This window comes from Schistocerca americana, chromosome 2 (genome assembly GCF_021461395.2).
Source record: "Schistocerca americana isolate TAMUIC-IGC-003095 chromosome 2, iqSchAmer2.1, whole genome shotgun sequence".
NCBI classification, from domain to species: domain Eukaryota; kingdom Metazoa; phylum Arthropoda; class Insecta; order Orthoptera; family Acrididae; genus Schistocerca; species Schistocerca americana.
The window spans coordinates 644,528,140-644,550,556 of record NC_060120.1 but is presented as its reverse complement, the minus strand read 5'-3'; the positions used below and the strand labels follow the sequence as shown (position 1 = coordinate 644,550,556).

At 37.1% G+C, this 22,417-nt stretch overlaps 1 protein-coding gene across 1 annotated transcript in view; it reads left to right on the top strand.

Moving 5' to 3' along the window:
* Nucleotides 1–19,395, top strand: part of LOC124594267 — a 42,223-nt gene extending 22,828 nt beyond the window's left edge. Inside the window, exons 4-5 of the mRNA XM_047132631.1 lie at nucleotides 1,057–1,201; nucleotides 15,812–19,395. Coding sequence (XP_046988587.1) covers nucleotides 1,057–1,201; nucleotides 15,812–16,186 — 520 coding nt within the window. The 3' untranslated portion in view covers nucleotides 16,187–19,395. The remainder of the gene's footprint in view (nucleotides 1–1,056; nucleotides 1,202–15,811) is intronic.
* The last annotated feature ends 3,022 nt before the right edge of the window (nucleotides 19,396–22,417 follow it).

Genomic DNA, 22,417 nt, shown 5'->3' with positions numbered 1-22,417 from the left:
GAGGCATGTGTTTTGTGATTACTGGTTTCTGGGCAACAATGCCCCTACTGTTTGATGGTTGACATCTAATGTTTCACCAAGTTACCTTGCAATAAGAGCACAGACTTAAGTCAAAGAATTACATCTTCTTATGGGTTGGAATAGTTCAGGTATTGTGCCATAAGTTTGTGGTCGTTATAGTGGTGTCCTGACAATGGCATCACTTCTAAATCAACAGAATTTCAACTAATTTGTCCAAAGGATGTCTCTTTTTTATGCTAGATAATATTTTAAATTCACAGAATCTCTGTATTAGGAGTTTTGGCGATGAATTTTACAATGTTTCATGAATGTGTACATTTGATGAAATATTGTGTTATAGAATCAAAAACAGTTCTTTAACAATATGTCACAAATACATTTTGGTAAGTGAGTAGTCTGTGTCCACACAACTTGTGCCATGTCAGAGTGATAAAGCGGTGTTAATTTTTTGTGGTCAGAGTGAATGAAACTGTCTGAAATGTACAGCAGAACTTAGGTTCTGCATGGAGATAATTGTTTAAGTAAAGAGACAGTTTATGAAATCAGACATTGACCATAGTCATAGTAAAGCTTCTTAAACAACATACATTTGGTTTTCATTAGTTTTGCAGTTGCTGTAAATGATTAAAATGAGTTTACTTAATTGGTTCTTGAAGTTTTCAATATAATGAAAATTATGCTTGTTACATATTTATTCACTAACTACCAACCATGGGCATTAAAAGTGCATAATATCATTATTAATATAAGCTTATGCTTAACATAAAAATTCATTGAGCAGATACTGTATACTTAACATTTAGACCAATAAGAGTATATTTTCCATACCCCTTAAGCATATTCATTCATCTTGTGTCACTGGCCTGTCGTTTTAATAATATGAGAATGACAAAATATTCTGCTTTATGAAACCATAAGGAATTTTGTGATGTCTGTGAAAAATATAATGTTTGTATTAGTAACATGTGAGAAACATGTAATCTCTCATCACTTAATGTTTGCTCTTTTGTTTAATTTTGATTTTTCCCCCTCCAGGCCAGTGCTGAGGGACTTGGCACGCATTTTAATACTTCTGAATCGCCAAGAGAGTCAGATCCGGTACCCACCCAAAGACTGGGAGACACTGCTGTCATGGGGGGAGAGAGTTCTGCGGAGATACAAGAAACAAAACCCTCACCAGGTAACAGAATTTTTGTTGTAGTTGGAATTCTATGTGAAAGGCGTAAACAAAGTACTCTCATTGTGTCCCTGTTTTGTAATTATCATTAGTTATTAATGATGGTCAACTTATATGTTTAATAATGAAAATTATGTATAATATACATGATGTAGTTAAGAAACATTTCAATTAGGGGGAAGGTCATTTCTTTGATGGAAGAAATGCTCTTATTCCAGGTAAATGATTTGCCAGGCTTTGTAAACCAATAATTAAGTAAAACAAAATTCAGAATGAGTGTGAACTAAGTCATTACCAGTTAGGTCCATAATTTCATTACTTAATCTTTATACAAGATGAAGCGTCAGCAGTAGACATTTCTTGTCAGCGTGTGGATTAACTCTCATTATTCAGGATGTTGTTTGGATCATTGTGGCTCTCCTGAATGATCACCTGATCTGACACAGTGCATATCCTTTCACAGAGAGGTTGTCAAAAGAGGTGGCATGTCCACCATACCAAAAACTGTTAATGAAATGGAAGGGCAGACTCTACCTCTGCATACATATTCTGCGAGCCACTGTATGGTACTTGGTAAAGGGTATGTCACACCTCTACTAGTCATTTCCTTTCGAGTTCCACTCACAAATAGTGATGGGAAAACGATTGTCTACAAGCTTCTGAACAAGCCCTAATTCCCTTTGTGGTCCTTATGCAAAATATACATTGACAGCAGAACAACAATCTACAATCAGTTTCAAATGCCGATTCTCTAAATTTTCTCAATAGTGTTCCTCAGAAAGAAACTCTTCTTCCCTTCAAGGATTCTCATTTGAGTTCCCAAAGCATCTCCATAATCCTTTCTTATTGATCAGACCTACTGGTAGCAAATCTAGCAGACTGCCTCTGAATTGCTTTGATGTCTTTCTTGAATATGACCTGGTGGGTATCCCAGACACTCGAGTAATACTCCAGAAGGGGTTGTACTAGCGCTCTATACATGGTCTCCTTTTCATGTTGTTGTTATTGTGGTCTTCAGTCCTGAGACTGGTTTGATGCAGCTCTCCATGCTAATTTATCCTGTGCAAGCTTCTTCATCTCCCAGTACCTACTGCAACCTACATCCTTCTGAATCTTCTTAGTGTATTCATCTCTTGGTCTCCCTCTACGATTTTTACCCTCCACACTGCCCTCCAATGCTAAATTTGTGATCCCTTGATGCCTCAGGTCGTGTCTTACCAACCGATCCCTTCTTCTAGTCAAGTTGTGCCACAAACTTCTCTTCTCCCCAATCCTATTCAATACCTCCTCATTAGTTATGTGATCTACCCACCTTATCTTCAGCATTCTTCTGTAGCACATTTCGAAAGCTTCTATTCTCTTCTTGTCCATACTAGTTATCTTCCATGTTTCACTTCCATACATGGCTACACTCCATACAAATACTTTCAGAAACGACTTCCTGACACTTAAATCTATACTCGATGTTAACAAATTTCTCTTCTTCAGAAACGCTTTCCTTGCCATTGCCAGTCTACATTTTATATCCTCTCTACTTTGACCATCATCAGTTATTTTGCTCCCCAAATAGCAAAACTCCTTTACTACTTTAAGTGCCTCATTTCCTAATCTAATTCCCTCAGCATCACCCGACTTAGTTCGACTACATTCCATTATCCTCGTTTTGCTTTTGTTGATGTTCATCTTATATCCTCTTTTCAAGACACTGTCCATTCCATTCAACTGCTCTTCCAAGTCCTTTGCTGTCTCTGACAGAATTACAATGTCATCGGCGAACCTCAAAGTTTTTATTTCTTCTCCTTGAATTTTAATACTTACTCCTCCACATCCTTACATTTGTCCTCTAGCCATGCCTGCTTAGCCATTTTGGACTTCTTGTCGATCTCATTTTTGAGACGTTTGTATTCCTTTTTGCCTGCTTCATTTACTGCATTTTTATATTTTCTCCTTTCATCAATTAAATTCAATATTTCTTCTGTTACCCAAGGATTTCTACTAGCCCTCGTCTTTTTACCTACTTGATCCTCTGCTGCCTTCACTACTTCATCCCTCAGAGCTACCCATTCGTCTTGTACTATATTTCTTTCCCCCATTCCTGTCAATTGTTCCCTTATGCTCTCCCTGAAACTCTGTATAACCTCTGGTTCCTTTTCATAAGAACAACATTTTTGTAAAATACTCGCAATAAAGCAAAGTTGATCATTCACTTTCACAACTACAATCCTTACATGCTCATTCCATTGCATATTGCTCTGCAGTGTTGCGCCAAGATATTTAAGCAATGAGACTCTGTTAAGCAGCACATTACTAGTGCTGTATTTGAAAATATGGGATAGTTTGTCACAGTCATTTACATTATTTTACATCATTTACTTTTACAGCTAGCTGCCATTCATCACACCAACTAGAAATTCTAAGTCATATTGTATCCTTGTACAGTCAGTCAACAATGATACCCTTTTGTACACCAAAGCATCAACAGCAAGCTTCCGTAGATTGTTGCTCACTGTGTCCATCAGAGCATTTATGTATTTAGAGAATAACAGCTGTCCTATCACTCTCTGCCAGAGCACTCCTGATGATACCCTTGTCCCTAATGAACACTCACCATCAAGGACAATGTACAGATTCATCAAGTCTTTGCAAATTCACAATCGGAGCACTTGCTGAGCTCCATAATAAACGTCCCCAAGCACTTAGAAAATACTGATGAATTTAACATTGCATACACTTACTATTACTATGAAAAATACAATGCCTTCTGCTTTTTAAAAAGTTATTAGAATTAAGAGTTTTGCAAAGTTTCGTTATGGAATTATGTCTCTTTTGCTATGTAGTTACGTATATTCTATAAGAATGGGAGCTTCCAAAGTACATCATATCTTAGGGTACCACAGACGGTTATAATTTGTAGTTTAAGAATCCAGATAAATTACTGAATTATGCATGTAATGAGATGACCCATTGACATTTATGATATTGTTACATTTGTTCTCTGCAGCATTCATTAGGAGAGCATTTACAGTGACTGTGAATAAACATACACTGGAGCAGAGCAATGTTCACAGGAATGGGAATTTATGAATGAAGGCACTAAGATTTTGCTCCAGTGTAGATGTTGTAACATTGTCTAGAAGAGATGAATAATTGCACTGAGTCTACTCTTTCAGTTGTGTAGTATGAGGATACATACATCTGTTTTTTTTTAACTTCTAATATTTCTAATTGAATGAGCTTTGCATCTTTCCCTCTAAGTGTAGGGCTTCTACATTTATTATGTATTTGTGGTTATTGTTTAAGCAATGATCAAGAAGGAAGAAGCTGGCTTCTTTAATCTCCAGCTTCTACGGTGTTCTCTGAGCCTAGTAGTGATTGAACACTCAGTCTGCCCAATATGGCAGGCCTGAGACTTTTTGGTAGATTATATTATGAACCCCACTTTTCATGATGGCCTTTTGTTATTTTTTGAATTGAAGAAACATATACCTAATATCTGCAGGACACAGAAAAACTCAGGGAAACCCTGTGCCATTAAAATGTTGTTTCACCATATTAGAAATTTTACATATAAAAGGTTAGCTACACCAATTTGTTTTTGGTCTATCTACATTGTTAGCTGGATACAGTAATACCCAGTCTCTTCTTCAGATTTTTAATGAGAATTTTATGAATAATGTTGGATACTAATTCATTATTTGTAGCTATTGTATTAAGTTCCTTGTCATGCTCTTTTTGGGACGTGGAAACAGAAATGAGATGGTGGCTCATGTGGTGGAATGCTAAATGTTTATTGGATGTTAAATTTTGTGAGGAAGCTGGGATAAATGTGACAGTAAAAGAGACTTTCTGGTAAATTTTAAATTTTTGGTTGCTATTTTTTTGTCTGTTTTGCCGGTGGTTCACTTCTCAGAAAATTAATCTTCCACTTGTCCATGAAGATTTTTTGCCAGACAGGGTGATGAAACAGAAGCAATTTTGATTTAAACACCATTCAGCTTTACTAACTATGCTCAGCTGTTCTTTTGGATTAATGTTGTGTAAATACAATGATTGTAACACAATATATTTACAATATTTCATAGAACAAGAGGTGTACATCAAAAGAGACTAATTTTGCATTTGTTGGAATCTTAACATCTGTTAACTTGTTCACCAATTTACCGGATAGACTCCTTTACTGTCACATTCATCCCGGCATCCTCTAAACATCCGGCAGCCTACAAACATGGAGCATGCCACCACATGATCCACTCTCCCCCTTCTATCCCCATTTCTCAAGAAGATAGAAAGTTAATACAATAAAAACAATAGTTATAATTAAATTAATTTGCATCTAACATTATTGATAAAATTCTCAATAAAAAAACTGAAGCAGTAACGTCTGCTCTGTACCCAGTGAACAATGCAGACAGACTGAAACAGAATTGGTATAGTTTAATCTTTTATAGGTAAAATTTTAAAAGCAAAGAGTTTCTCTGTGTTTTTTCCATGTTACATAGATATTACACAGATGATTGTTTTATTCAAAAGATAAACAACTGGTCATCATGAAAAGTTGCTTCACAAGATTATCTGCCAAGAGTGGCATGCCTGTCATTCTGGACAGACCGGGAGGTCAATCTGTATTAGGTGCAGAGAATACCATAGAAGCTGCAGATTAAATAAGCCAGATTCATCCTTTGTCACACATTGCTTGGACCAAAACCACAAATACACAATAAATGTAGAAGTCCTACACATAGAGGGAAAGAGTGCAAAGATAACTCTTAGGAATATTAGAAATTAGAAAACAGATGTATGTTTTCCCACATACACTACTGAATGAGCAACTAAGTAAACTCTATCTGAACACAGAGACCTTGGAAGACCTAATGGTACTGACCAACCACCATGTCATCCTCAGCTGGATGCAGATATGCAGGTATGGAAGGGTTCATGGGATATGGAGGGGTATGTGGTCTGCACACTGCTCTCTTGAGGTTGTCAGTTTTCATGACCAGAGCTGCTACTTCCCATTCAAGTCTCAGTCAGCCTCACAAGGACTAAGTGCATCCCACTTGCCAACAGCACTTGGCAGACTTGGATGCTCACCCATCCAAGAGCTAGCCAAGCCCGACAGTGCTCGACTTTGGTGATCTGACAGAAACCGGTGTTACCACTGTGACAAGGCTGTTGACATTGAATGAGCAAACTCACTTACATTATTCACCCCTCTAGACAAAGTTGCAACATATATGCTGGGGAAGAACCTTGGTGCCTTCATTCATAAATAGATAATGACACACATTCTCACTCCTGTGCACATTGCTCTATTCCAGTGTATGTTTATTCATAGTTGTTGTAAATGCTGCCCTAATGAATGCTGCAGAATACAAATGTAACTGTGTCAAAATTGTCGACTGAGATAAATTTCATACTTAAAGTCAAGAATCAATACAATAAGAAATAGTAGCAGAAGTAGAAATAGAAGTAGTTTTATTCATATGTAGATCTCTTTTACAAGGATATTGGATATGCCTAGGTATTACAACTTAAGAAATAAAAGAAGAAAGTAATTCTCATATTCAGACATTAACATACTTACAGGTCTAGTATGACAACGATGAGACAGTGACCTTACAGTAGGAAACGTCCCAGCATTGGCCTGAAGTAATTTAGGGAAACCACAAAAAACAGGAATCAGGATGGCTGGATGAAGGTTTGAGCTTCCACTCTGCCAAATCTGAGCCCAATCTGTTTTAAACAATGCTGCCTCACTTTGTTCTTCCCTAATGTACAAGCTGTTTTGAAATAAGTTATTTAACAATGTAAAAGGCTAATGCTACACTGTTCATTCATTTGTCACCCTGTCATGCACGTACTACACAAACTACAGACACATTGTTTTTTTAACAATACACACACTATCAACTGACATCAAAACAATTTTTTTGTACTGTAGCTTCCTCTTTTGCTTGACTTAAAAACTGAGTCAGCATCCATCTATAACTGGTGAGATGTTAAATTCAGAAAGGAGATAATGTTAGTATTATATGTTGCATAGCTTTGGGAGTAATTCTACTAGAAAAAGGAGAAAGGAGGAAAAATGCTGTGAAAGTGTTATGTGGAATGGTGGATGTTTTATTATCATTATTATTATTTATTTGTGCTACATTTAATGGGTACTTATTTACTGCCTTTTAAAAAAAGTTTGTGTTAACAATTTCTTTAATCTCCTTTGGCAGTTTATTGTACAGTCTTGGTAGAAAATGCTGGGTGTTGTGCACAAAAGACAGGACTCTAAGGGCATAAAATGCTACATTCTGTTTGCAAGTATGAGACAGGATCAGAAAGTAACACTCAGTATTTTTTTTCTCCCACGGGATTGCAGATGGACTGCTGAAATTTCTCAACAATATTGTTTGACGGGTTTTGCACTACAGAGAGTATTTTGTTTTCATGTGCAGCACTAGCGAGAGAAGCTTGAAGTACAAAACAAGAATGGCATGCATGTTACTGTCATCGACTTGTGAAGATCAGCGAGGTGTATTTACATATTTGTGGGTCAAAGTGCATAAACTGAGTGAAATTCACCTTAACATGTGTGACATGTTTGGGGATGATTGTAGGGACCATAGCAATGTCTCCAGGTGGTGTTCATTTTTCCAGGAGGAGAGTGAGAACCTTAGTGATTTGTAATGCTCTGGGTGGCCAGTAACAGCTGCAACCCTGCAGAATGTTGGAGCCATTAAAGCAGCAATTTTGAATCACTGGCATGTGCAGCTGCAAACCTTATCGCAGCAGTTCAACATTTCCTGTGGTGCGGTGTACAATATTATTCATGACATGTTGAAATTTCATAACTTTGTGCTCGCAGGGTGCCTAACAACCTGACAGACAACCACCAGAGCCAGCAAATGACGACAAACTTGGATCATGTTACGCATTACACTGCAGAAGGGCATGTATTTCTGAAAGGAATCATCATTAGTGATGGGCCGCTGCATACCACTACATGCCCAAAACCAAGTAGGCCTCTGTGGAGTGGAAACATGTTGGTTCCCCAGTACAAAAAGAATTCAAAGTGACTCAAAGTGCTTGTGACAGTGTTCTGAGATATGCATGGTGTATGTTATTGGTGGACTTTGTTGAATACAGGGCCATTGCAAACACTGCAGCCTATATGCAAACTTTGGTTAAGTTGTGTCATGCCCTTCATGACAAATGTCACAGTGCTCACCCCCATGTTGCTGCTCCTGTTAATAAGAAATTGCCAAATTTGTGAGGGAGGTGCCTGACTTTCATCTATTTGGCTCCATGAAGAAATTGGCCAACGTTTGGCAACAGATGCGGAAGTAAAGTCAACAGTCTGCTAATGGCTATACTCCAACCAAAAGGGCATATTGAAACTGGTACCACAATCAGAGAAATGTGTTGAGAATGTCAGTCACTATGTAGAAAAGTGGGTAAAAGATGTAAGCTCATTTGTGATTTTTTTTACTGTGCATTACATTCTGATCTTTGTATGTTCAGGCCACTTCAACTGAATATCAGTATTCATTTCTAGAAATTTGACATTTGTCACACTGTCTGTTGAGGTATTGTCTACATTTAATTTGTGTCATTTCCTCTCATCAAACTGAAATTCATGACAATAGTTTTCTTCACATTCGCTGCCACTTTATTGCTTGTTGACCTATTGTAAACATCTTTGAGTGCTGTATTTGCTTTTTCTGCAAGAGGTTCTCATGTTTTCTCAGTGATTATAATGTTGCTGTTGTCAGAAAAGAGAATTTTTTTCCCCATGATTAACTCTACTGGGAAAATCATTTATGTACAGGAATGGTATTGGTCCTAATGCAGTTCCCTGAGGAACTCCTTTATTGATGTATTTTGGTTCTGATAAATTTTATTCTAAAAGTTTGGTCTTATTTGAGGTACAAGATGGAACCCAAAAAAGTAATTATTTTTTAAAAGCTATGTATTTTCAAATTGTTTATAAAAGAACTTTTTCCCCTTCAAAATACTCTCCATTGAAACTAATATATTTGTTTGTCCCTCCTGTACTTCCACTGTTTGAAACATTTTTTTGTAGTCATCTTTAGAAATGGCTGACAGCTCCTTTCTCATTTTTTTCTGGATTTCTTCAATGTTGTCAAATCGGTGTCCTTTCATTCCCCTTTTCATGTGTGTGTGTGTGGGGGGGGAGGGGGGGGAGGCATGGAACCAGGTCAGGACAGTAAGATGCATGAAGCAGCGGAACCCTGGCATTTTTAACCAAAAACTGTCTAATAGAGAGAGCTGTGTGTGCAGGTGCATTGTCCAGTTTCATGTCTGCCACAAATTGGGTCGTTTTTGATGAGCATTGTTGCACAATCTTAAAACTTCCAAATAAAAGGTTTGATTGATTGACTGATCTGGGGAAAATACTCTGAATGAACTACATTCGTGGCATCAAAAAAGCAAATCAGCATTGTTTTGATGTTTGATTTGACTTCACAACATTTTTTGGATGGGTTGTTGTTGATGTCTTCTATTGGCTTTACCATTGCTTTGTTTCTAAGTCATAACCATAGCACCATAACTCATCACCAGTAATGAGCTTTGATAGTAAATCTGGATTAGTTTCAAGCTGTTGTTTCAAACCACAATGTGTTTCAACTCAATTTTAGAAAATATGGATTAGTTTCAAGCTGTTGTTTCAAACCACAATGTGTTTCAACTCAGTGTTCCTTTTGATTGTCAGCCAGATCCTGAGGAACAAACTTTCATTCCCAAAACGTCAGTTAAAATTCACTGAACCGAGCTCCAAGATAACACACTAACTTCTGGCAGTTGATCAATTGTCTGTCCATGGTCTGTGAGCACAAGCTCTCAAATTTTTTCAATATTTTCATCGATTCGGGCAGTTGATGGACACCCAGAATGAGGTTTGTCATCAATTGACATGATGCCATTTTTAAATTGAGCAAACAATTCGTACACTTGAGTTTTTCCCATAGTGTCATCTTGGTAATCTGTTTTTAACATTGAAACAGTTTCAGCAGCATTTTCACCAAGTAGAAAACAAAATTTCACAGCTGCACATTGTTCACTTAAACTTGCCATCATAAAAACGAAGCGAGAACAAAGCAACATAATCACTGTGATGAACAGAACAAGTCAGGCTGACAACACAGGGGGCACTGAACTGGTAATGAGTTGTGCTGTACACATCTATTGGCAGAAATGTGTGCTACACAAGCTTCATCCTTGGCAATGTTATTAGGGTTTTTTTGGGTACCCCTTTGTATATGTTATCTTTGATCTTTGTGCCCTATCTGGTAGGTATGATCAGGACCAGTCATTAGCTTCCCCTCCTGTTCATAATGCTTCTAACTTTTGCAGTAGAACATTATGGTCAGCAGTATCAAAAGCTGTAGAAAGATTAAAAATATGTCTGTGACACACTTGTCTTTGTCAAGAGCATCAAGTACCACTTGTGTGAATTCTACTGTGGCTGACTCCATACTTCTCATACTTTGGAAACCAAACTTGATTCGCTTAAAAGGTGGTATTATTCAAGTAATTCATTCACGCAACTTTCATAATTGATTCCATCATTTTTGAGAATAATTACAGCAGGGAAGTGGGTGGCAATTTTGTTGGTCTCCTGCTTTACCTTTCTTTAGTAGAGGTACAACTCTTGCCTATTTTAAATACACTGAAAACTTCATTGATGCAAAGAATTCATTTATTGTGTTTGAAAGGGAACTTATATGTTCTTTAAGCATTATTTCGGTGTACACATTGGTACTTCATCAAAGCCCACAGACATTTTGTTTTGTTGCTTATGTACAGTTTCACTGTCTTCATTCTCTGTGGTTTGAAGTAACATCATAATGCAAATGCGCAATTATTTATAGGTGTTGTATTTGTTTTTGGGAATTTTTGTTGAAAATTCTCTGCAATACTTCAGAAACAGGCATCACATAGTATGGTAGGTGGTGTGGATAATTTATTACTTTATCTCCCACCATTATCAGTATATTATTATGCCTCTCCCTGTTTTCTCTTTTATAACATCCCACTGTGCTTTGCTTTTAATGTCTGAATTGTATAACGATATGTGTGTTTAAATTAATGATATGAATATAATAGAAGAAAACATTCCATGTGGGAAAAAATATATCTAAAAACAAAGATGATGTGACTTACCAAACGAAAGCGCTGGCACGTCGATAGACACACAAACAAACACAAACATACACACAAAATTCTAGCTTTCACAACCAACGGTTGCCTCATCAGGAAAGAGGGAAGGAGAGGGAAAGACGAAAGGATTTGGGTTTTAAGGGAGAGGGTAAGGAGTCATTCCAATCCTGGGAGCGGAAAGACTTACCTTAGGGGAAAAAAGGACGGGTATACACTCGCACACACTCACATATCCATCCACACATATACAGACACAAGCAGACATGGTACATGTCTGCTTGTGTCTGTATATGTGTGGATGGATATGTGTGTGTGTGTGTGTGCGTGTGTGTGTGTGTGTGTGTGTGTGTGCGAGTGTATACCCGTCCTTTTTCCCCCTAAGGTAAGTCTTTCCGCTCCCGGGATTGGAATGACTCCTTACCCTCTCCCTTAAAACCCAAATCCTTTCGTCTTTCCCTCTCCTTCCCTCTTTCCTGACGAGGCAACCGTTGGTTGCGAAAGCTAGAATTTTGTGTGTATGTTTGTGTTTGTTTGTGTGTCTATCGACGTGCCAGCGCTTTTGTGTGGTAAGTCACATCATCTTTGTTTTTAGATATATGTGTTTATATATTAATTTATGTTGTCTAGAACTTCCATTAACTCATGGAGAAAATTTCCACAGTACCGCTGGGAGATACACGCACAAAATGATTGATTTCTTGGTGACATCAAGCCCTGTTAATTCAGTAGCTGATATTTCAAAGTGTTTGTCTTCACTTACTTCACTAAGATCTTCACTTACTTTACTAAGGCCATGTCCTGATTTGAACTGTTTTCCTTTTCTGATAGACACTAATCAACCAGAACATTATGACCACTGACGTACTATCAATATAAACCCATTCCAGGCAATAGCAGTATCATCCAGCAAGGAATGACTGCTAGTCAGACAAATGCACAGTGCATGTAGTATCAGTGAGCTTGCCGTCCATGTGTAGAATGGGAAAGGTGCGTGATCTATCTGATTTAGACAAAGGGCAGATTCTGATGGCCTGGAGGCTCAGCATGAGCATTTAGAAAAATGCACAACTTATTGTGTGTTCCAAACACCCAGTGCACCAAACATTCCTAATGTGGATGTTGGCACCGTGCATGGTCTGATGAATGCCGATACTTCTTTATCATGCTGATGAGAGGGTGCAAACCTGTCGTCTTCCAGGGGAACAGCTGCTTGACATCTGTACTGCGGAACATAGACAAGCTAGTGGCGGCTCCATTATGCTCTGGGGAACACTCATATGGCCATTTGTGGGTCCAGCAGAGCTCATACAAGGCACCAGTATGGCCAGGAAATATCATACACTGGTTGCAGGCCGTGTACACCCCTTCATGACAATCATTTGTCCTGACAACAGTGTCATTTTTCAACATGATAATGCACCATATCACAAGGCCAAGAGTGTGATGGAGTGATTTGAGGAACATAGTGGCAAGTTCCAATGGATGTAATGCGCCCCCACTCCCGCCCCCCAATCTCCCAGGTTGCCAGATCTGAATCCAATCGAACACATCTGGTATGTGACTGAATGTGGTGTCACAGCTCATTGCCCTCCCCCCCCCCCCCCCCCCCCTCTCCCCGGAATTTACTGTAATTAGGTGACTTGTACGTGCAGATGTCATGCCAGCTCCCTCCAGTGACCCACCAAGGCTTCATTGCTTCCATGCCATGATGCATCGCTGCTGTTATCTGTGTGAAAGGTGGACATACTGGCTATTAGGAGGTCATAATGTCGTGGCTGATCAGTGTAATCCTTTGAAGTAGTCCTACAGTGTGAGTCTGTCCTTTCATACAATGATAATTTCAGAATTTTCTGAACTGCCTTAGATACTCTTTAGGCAGGAGAACCTATTGTCTGGATTGAATCCTAAAAAAAGCCTTCTTCTCCATCCATGACCCATTACAACAGGTATTTCACCGTGTGTGGCATGAGATCCACCCCCCCTCCCCTCTGTACCAACCTTCCCTTCCCAGTCCTGTTTGAGTGTAGGCTATGCCTAGTGAAACTCATTCCATTGATAATCCCAACAGGTGCCAGAACAACATCTGCAAAGTCAGCTGCCATCAGTACAATCTCTAATCCCACATTAATCTGCCTTTGATTGTTTGCTAGCTTTGGAAACAGTTGTGTGCTATAAAATGGGCTTACAACCTGAGACCTAAGCCATACAATAATAATAAAGTTTCGGAAACAAGGCACAAAAGTATTTTATTGAGATTCCATACTACAGTGCTTTTATCTTCTGCTTGATTTTCTGGGGATTTACAGTTCCCGTTGGCTGTCCCTGTAGCGCAGTCACACTTTAAAAGTAAATCAGTTGGCATTTTCTGTGATTTCAACTGTATAGAGTATAAAATTTTGCTGAGGAAATAACAAAACAGAACACTCCAGTTATATGGGTGTATTCATATTAATGCTGTTGCATAAATTTGATAATAGAAATAAGACATCTTCAGGGAGCATGCAGCTGTTACACTCAAATGACTGTGTGTTCACTTTTAATAGCATTTGTGGGTGATAATAAAAATGACTTTCAACTGGACTTTGGTGGGTACATAAGAGTCAAAAGAGGTTGAACAAAGTTCTGTGTATAGTTGACACAGAATTCAAAGGAGTGAAAATCTCAGTCATTTGCTAATCTGCATGTTTCTAAATTGATATCAAAACAGTAGATTTCAGTCCTATAAGAAGAACACCTTCCTTCAGTGGCTGACTGTAAAAATAATCTTGGAGCAGTTGTGCAAAGTTTGCATCAGATATCGATCCTATGCTAGCTGTACCATACAACTCTAATAATTTGTGACTATCGTAATATACTTAACCTGTTGCGACACTGAAGCTGTTGCTCCTTGGTGCTGCTTGGTACTAGGCTAAGTAACAATGAAAAATATGCAGAATTTTATGGTTTCTGTTATGAATTCAAGATGTTGGGGGACAGGGAGGAGGAGGAGGAGGAGGAGGAGGAGGAGGAGGGGAATACATGATAGTGTTACATATGTCTCCTATTTTATCATCCATCTTGTTTAGGAGTTACACGGAAAAATTTTGTCCACCTTATGCATGAAATCTGTTTCTATATTCAGTTTGCATTTTGTGTTTCTATATTCAGTTTGTGTTTTGTGCAAAACAAGAAATTTTTAAGAGAAAAGACAATTTTTTAAAAGTCCTTGTAGATGTATTCACTAGTCCTGGTGTAATTAAAGGTAATATTTATATAAAACTACCAAACATGCATAAAATATGGTTTAAACAAAAATGCCACCTAGCACATATGTCAATGCTATGAAATTGCTAACTGTTCACATAAACAAGGAGGAATCATCAAATTTAAGAATCTGTGATCAGAAAAATACAGACTTTATGTTTATAGAAGCAGTTCTTATTAACTTCGTCCATTAATTCCTCTCGCGTTTTTGAGTTCTGAATCCTTAGTGAAGAACTCAGTCATTCAATTATTTGTATCGTAAAGATAAACTGATTAAAAAACATAAAATAACTTCATGTGTTCTTTGAAAGTCAAAGCAGGTTATCTACTCATTTGTGAGTGTCTTTGCTGACTTTCCATGCCAACCCCTGTATCAGTCACATGTGGCCCATACTATATGACAATGTGTTTGAAACACAATATCTCTAATGCTGTTCATTTATACCCTTGCCTCCTCCACCCCTTATGCAAATTTCTTGCTTCAAAACAACTGCTCCTCTTAAGTACATAATACAGTGGTTGAAACACTCTTTGTCCCTAATACTGAGCAGTTTTACCATTACACAAAGATACAGTTAGTAATATACTTGCTTCTTTCTCCTGACAAGATTATGGCTATCGGACCCTCTCTTTCTTGTTGCAAGACATTCTGCATATTTTACATTACATTACGACACAAAGATTATGACAAGTCTTGTGCATAATATGTAACCCAGCAAGCAGAAATAATTATAACAGAAGTAGTGGAGGCAATAGTGGTTACAGCAGGAATGAAACACATTTGATATTCAATTATACAAGTGGAGCTTCAAAGACAAATTATTGGCAGATTGATTTACACTATGGATAGTGGCAGCAATGAACATAAGAGAATGGTTGGGCATTCCCAAAAGGCATGCAGGAGAACGTCTGTGAAGTTTGGAAGGTGGGAGATGATGGACTGGTGGAAGTGAAACTGTGAGATGGGTCATGAGCCATGCCTGGATAGCTCAGTTGGTAGATCCATTGCCCATGGAAGGCAAAAGTGCCGAGTTCAAGTCTTGGTTCAGTACACAATTTTACTCTACCAGGAAGTTTCAAATACATTGATTTATGTTTGTTTGTTGATAATGAAATATGCATTATTTATTTTATAGAGTAATTTTACATAGAAACAATATTTGAATTATGTTTTACCCTCTTTGTGATTGTCAACAGGTTGCCCAGGCACAGCTTGTAAGCTTCCTGCAGGTGCCAATACAGACGCATGCTGTATCGCCGCCACCTCCTATAGTACCTCCTTCGGCTGACGACAGCTTGAGGAGACCCCTCACCACATTCCAGCCCCTGAGGAAAGTCAGCTCCAGCAGCAGCCGCAGCCCAGTAGAAAGCTCTGTGGATGTGCGACACAGCTTTGGGAATGGCCATTGCTGGGATGAGGATGAGGGTTGGGACTGGGAGGGCGAGGAGGGAGCGGGTCCTCCCAGCTACACTGCTCTCACTGACTGGTCTGCTAGTCATGATTATCTAGTAGATGACAGCTTCCTTACATTTGGCTTTCGGCCACAGGATGAAATTACCACTGAGCTGTGATTATCTACCAAAGTGGTGATATGTGACATGAACCTTCTTTTCCATTGAATAACACCAGTCATGGTGTACAGATACATGTAGATTGTGTGCTGATTGCAGATCTATGTGTGTAGCTGAAACCTACACACTGCAGAATTTGGCAGCTGTATCAGGCTCACTATATTATTATCAATTTTCCATTTCCTTATAATCTTAGCTTAAATGTGTTGTTAAATGTCTTGTGTGTCCATTGAAGTAACACTTCAAAAGAGTGGTCAATGCAGTTCACATGACAGTGGGACAGTAAGCAGAAGACCAAGGCTTCCAAGTAACCTTCGGAAAGTCTCCAATGCATTAGACTGTTGCAGATATTCAGGAACCGGCATTGAAATGATTACCACGATTTTCATCTCCATCTCAGGAAAGCATTTTACACTTGAACTGATGTTCTTGAGAAGTAATTGTTAATGTATGGTACAGAGATATTAGGGAAACCTGGAAGTAACTTGTCTCTTTAGCATAATTTTATATGGCAGAAAGCCGATTGCTTAAGATCATTTGCTTATATGTTCTTTGTTGTTGTAAAAATTTTGCTTTTTCTTTTCTAAACTATCAGCAGTAAGCAAAATTGTTTATCAAGGGTCATCATTCATTGCGCCATGCTTTACTGTTATATGATGTTCGTCAGCCTTTAGTATTTGCTAATATCTTCAGTGAAACTCCACATAAAGAGTCTAATATGTTGCACTGTGTCCATTGCAGCAATGTGCTTGAAGTTTACCGCTGTATGCTTTTGTTATTATCAACATGAAAAAATCCCTTAAAAAAGCAGGCCATGTAGGATTTATTGTATTGTGTGTAACATGGTACTCATAAATCTTAAATTTAATTGAAACCTCCATACTAGAGTAGTTCTGAAGAGCACAAATATTTACAACTTTCATTAAAATATTATGCAAAATATCTTTCATCTACAAAACTTTATTTCCTTTAGAAGCAGTATTATACTGGAAAATGTTGCTAACTTAGATAGATTGGAACATCCAAGTTAAAATTACATTCTCACTTCTTTAGAAATGTGTGAAATTGACTCATCACACTGGCTTGGAAAACATGGAACACAAGTATGTGTGATGGTAGGTATGGCAGATATTTTCTGGTAAAAGGTGACTAGTTGTAACTGGAAGTAGTGTAATTTGAATTTATTTTGTGGCATATTTTTGACATCTTTAGAATTATTGTGTTGTAGTAAAGTAGAAGTCTCTGTATGAAATCATATGAGCACTGTGAACCAAAAGTTGCGCCAAGTTCAGTTTATATGAATACAAGGTACTGATCATTTTTTCCATATTGTGAGTAAATGCTGTTTTAGTAAATACTCTTTGCTGTTTGTTCCACAGTGATGCAAGAGATATTGATTTGGCTTTATGACGAACACTGAATTATGTATATCAATTATGATTTACTTATCACAAATCTTTTTGCTGTGTGTTATGACTACATCTTCATTCACTCTGCTGCCATTTCCTATCAGTTCCTTTTATTACTTCCATCTCACTGATACTGAATGTATGAAGTTCACATTACTAGTATTATTTTTAAAAATTTGTACTCTGAAAACATCACAATAGCAGTTGCTGTGAGAAACATCTTAAGACATCATGTGTGAGAGACAAATAAATGCACAGAGCATATAGAACAAATAATGAAAAAAGTGACAAAGAATTTTATAGCTGTTTTCTTGTGTTGTTCAGAACTCTCCTTAATGAGGCCACTCAGGTAATGGACTTGTACATAAAAATAATATAGATGTTGTTTAACTTACAGATTTACATTCTTCTTCAGAGTTGACAGGAACAGCCGCACATTTGCAAGACTGATATGATATTGCTTTAAATGCTAATGTAGGCTGGAAAGAATATTTTCTTGAGAATAGGAGTAGGGAGAAACAGAAGGCATTTGTGTGAAATGAGAAGATGTTTAGGCAAGGGGAGAGGAGGATTGAAGTTTTAAAAAGGAGCGAAGATGAGCTAGAGACAACTTTACTCACAGGGAGAGAAGAGCAGGAAGTAAGTAATGATCATTAAATAAATAAGAACAAAACAAAAATTAAGGGGGAGGAAGAAACCTAGAGCAAAGAAGAACAAAACCAAATAATATTAAAGCAATGAGAAGGGAGACAAGAAGAAATGAATAAATATATAAAAAATCAAGGAATGGGATAGTAACAAATGAAGGATTTAGAAGGAAGAAAAAGAGAAAGGGAATAGATGTGTGAAAGTGGAAAGATTGCAGGGGCAGGCAAGGACCTAAGTTGAGAGCATAGGGTATTCTGGGTGACCTAGTTGTTCTTACCAAATACAGACAATAGAGAATAGAGTCCAGATGGCATAGGTTGTAAAGTAATTGATAAGGTCTCCTGATCTGGGCAGAAACAGTAGCACATTTTTAATCTTATGGTTGTACACAGCTTGTGGCTTCTGATATGAAATGGACAGCTGGTTGGTAGTCATCCCCTCAGAGAATATTGTTGATTGTAACTATCAACCTGTAACATGGTTGGTTTCATATTAGTGTTTATTCAGACACTCTTACTAATGAGATGTTTGTAAGATGTCCATGACAGGCCTGAAGAGGAGCTGATGGATGTGTGTATGGGAATAGTATTACATCTCATTTGCTCACAAGTCTGTTACTGCATGGGGAATGAAGTTGATAATATGAGCGGTATGTGAATGAATCAGAATATTAAGGTGTTTTGTTGACCGCTGCATGTTACTTTGTGGGATGTAAAACGATTTTGGAAATGATTTTAATAGGACATGATGAGATGTAACCAAAATATTGAGTGAAAGATGTAAGTATCTTCTAAACCAGGTTACACTAGGTGATACGGTGATTGTGTCTGTGGCTGTGGAATGGGAGTGCTGGAGGTGTTTGGAGAGTGAAAAAATATTAAATGGATGAGTTGGCATTATCATTTAAAGTTCCAAACTCTTGTTTGTCAGAATTGTAATATATATGACTACTATTGAAACTATTTGCATAAATTTCAATAAAAATCCAATAAAAATGAAGAAGTAATCAGTGGACATACAGACAAAACAATTGTTGTTTAAAAGCCTTCACCAGAGGCTTATTTTGAGTGATTGTTTTCTTAAAATCAGTACAGTGTCTTATTCAGCTTGGGTCAGTGGAACAGATGACAGTTGACAAAACCAAATTGACAGAGACATGTTTATATGTGCCACAAATAAAGGCCTGGAAGAACTTGGTCACATTACTGGTAAACTACAGAATTATCACAGGTTTAGTTCCAGAAACTGAAAAATAAACTTTGTAAAATTCTAACTGCCACATGATGCTCGAGTAACTCATTGGTAATGCCAATAAAAGAAACTGAAAATAGTCACTGTGTTCTATTTGAGTCATGTACCATTGTATCATTGTTTCATGCAGTACGGTACTCCTTATCGTAACTGAAGAAAAAGTAAAGAATTAGAAATGTGTTTTGTGTGTGTGTGTGTGTGTGTGTGTGTGTGTGTGTGTGTGTGTGTGTGTGTGTGTGCGTGTGCGTGTGCGTGCGTGTGCTTGTGAAACAACCGTAAAGTATTTTGTCAGATATTTTATAGATAATTATAGGCTTGTGAGAGCCTCAACTTGTGAGCATGTACAACATAATCTTGCTCAACTTGTAAAGTTACCTCTTTGATCACTCTCATGAACAAGTTGCATACATTGTGACAAGGAATTTTAACAGTGTGTACAACCTTCAACACTGTGAAACTTTGCAGATTGAAATGCTGGACTCACATGATTTTTCAAAATGGTTTTGAGAAGTAATGTTGGTATGTTAAAGTACCATTGCAGAGATTATGTGACACATGTATTTAGTGATCATTGTAATAATCATGCTTATTGATATTACATATAAAATGTGTATTTTTCTAAGTGACAATTACTGTGTGATACAAATTAGTATAAAACAATGTTAAGTTATTTATCTCTCGTTATTAAATGTGAGAATTTTATTTTGTAAATGTAACAAAAAAATACAAAATGGAGATTATTATAAGCCTTTTTATGTCCTTTGTCCAGTTGTGGCTAGTTTATCCCTCTCTCTTTCGCATTTTCACCTTACATTTTTGACTAGGCACCAAATATTTGTTATTCATATTTGCATCTGTGAAAGATTTCTTCATTGATATTTCTAGGAGATGAATATTTTACTGCACTGGTAATAGTTCTTTGAGAAATAGGTGTGGATCTCATCACAATTTTCTTTCTTCTTTAACTGGTATGGTATGGATAAGAATCTTGTGTGTGTAACAAACTTTTGTGCCTTGAATGTGGGCTGTGTGTTCTCCTTTCTTGATACATATTTTTGGTATATACGCGTGTGTGTGTGTGTGTGTGTGTGTGTGTGTGTGTGTGTGTGTGTGTGTGTGTTTAAAATTCTTGAGATAATGAACTACCAAAGAAAAATGAGGATTTTGTTTAGAGAAGTAGGATGTTGTTATATGAGTAGTAACTTATTCCTTTACTCACTTATTTCAGGGAATAAAATTGCCATGTTCCTGGCTGGTTATCCAAAAATGTTATTTGTTGATGAATGTTGCTTAAAGACCAGCAAGTAATAAGCAATACTGTATATTATTGATATCTCAATAAAACATCCTACCTGATCACTGTACAAAATAATGTGTCTGCATTCATTATTTAGCAATTACACAATCACTGGTCAGTTAGCAAATAACTTGTAACTGATCTTTTTTATTTCCAGAACACCTTTTATTATTATTGTTGTTGTTGTTGTTTCTCATGGATACAACACAGTATTGTATTACTGTACAGAGACACTGCAAAGAATAAGTGTTATGCCTTATTTCTGTTTGATATATGAACATACAACAACTTTAGAAGAAAAATACACAAGAATATTGCAAGTTTGAATCATCCAAAATGCCTTAAAAAGTAACAGACAGTAATTTGCATTTTATATAGTACAGCCTGCTGGATATAAATTGAAGTAATAATTTGTGTAGAAGAAGTAACATGTTTCATGATCCTGCTTCACACAGAATATCCATCATTTCTTGTGCCTGATAACTGTCTAATAGTAGAAAGTAAGTAACAGATCCCAAATGTTTTCATAATCCTTCCCCACAGAAGGTCCTCTACTGGCAAAATCTTTAATTAATACCAGACAAAACAGTTTCAGTTAACTTAGGTTCCACTCATTGCCTTGGGCAACATAAATTTTGTCCTGTCTTTTATAACTTTTAGTGTAATACTTATTATGTCATAGATACCACAGTATTGTCAGTTTCACCAAAACAGTGATGAAGAGTATCACACATCAGTACCATAGACAGGCCATTCTCCACTGCCAATGTTGTTTTTATTGCTGAATTTCATTTGAACAGTGATTTACATAACCACAATTGGAGACAAAATAATTTACAATTAAACTTTGTTCACTCCCTGTCAAAGGTCAGAGTACTGTTTTGTACTATAGTGCTGAGGTCTTTCCCAGTCTACTTCCAGACAAAAACTTACAATTTGAGAAGCTCTTTAGGAAACTGTTTAAAAAACTTTGTAAACATTTTGTAATTTAAACCCTATTTTATTAGTTACTTAATAGACAAATTCAGCATGGAGGTATTGATTATTTCTTGAGTATTATCACAGCAGTCATGTAAATATTGAGAAATTGGTGCTAGATAAAGAGCATCTGTTTAGTACAATCAAGCAATAGATAAGTTTAAGCAGAAACAGGAATACAGCAGTTTAATGGTAGCTAATCATTTCCACATAATTATTTTTTACCAATAACATTTCTGTGGTAGTGTAGCCATGGTGGGCTCCATTTCCCCAGAATTTCGCATCTACAGAACACAGTGTATGAATCAGTAAATCAAACAGAGAGATGTTCATATACTTAAGAACAGAAAACCACTTAGGATTGTGTAACTGTCTGTAGAGTTGATAGAAGAATAAGATAAGGAGTGAAAGATGTGTTGTATAAAGTGGTTTTGAAGTAATTAATTTTTTGGGTTATTCCACTTAGTACTAGCTAAGGTAAGAAGTATGTCACATATTAAGAATCCAGTTGAGGAGTGTTGGAACAGGTGACACCTCTTAGCAAAATTTTATACCATAATTTCTAAAACAATCTACCTTTAATGACATGTATAAAACATAGCTATTTTAATATATGAAGCTGAGGATTACACTTGTCTGTACAACAAT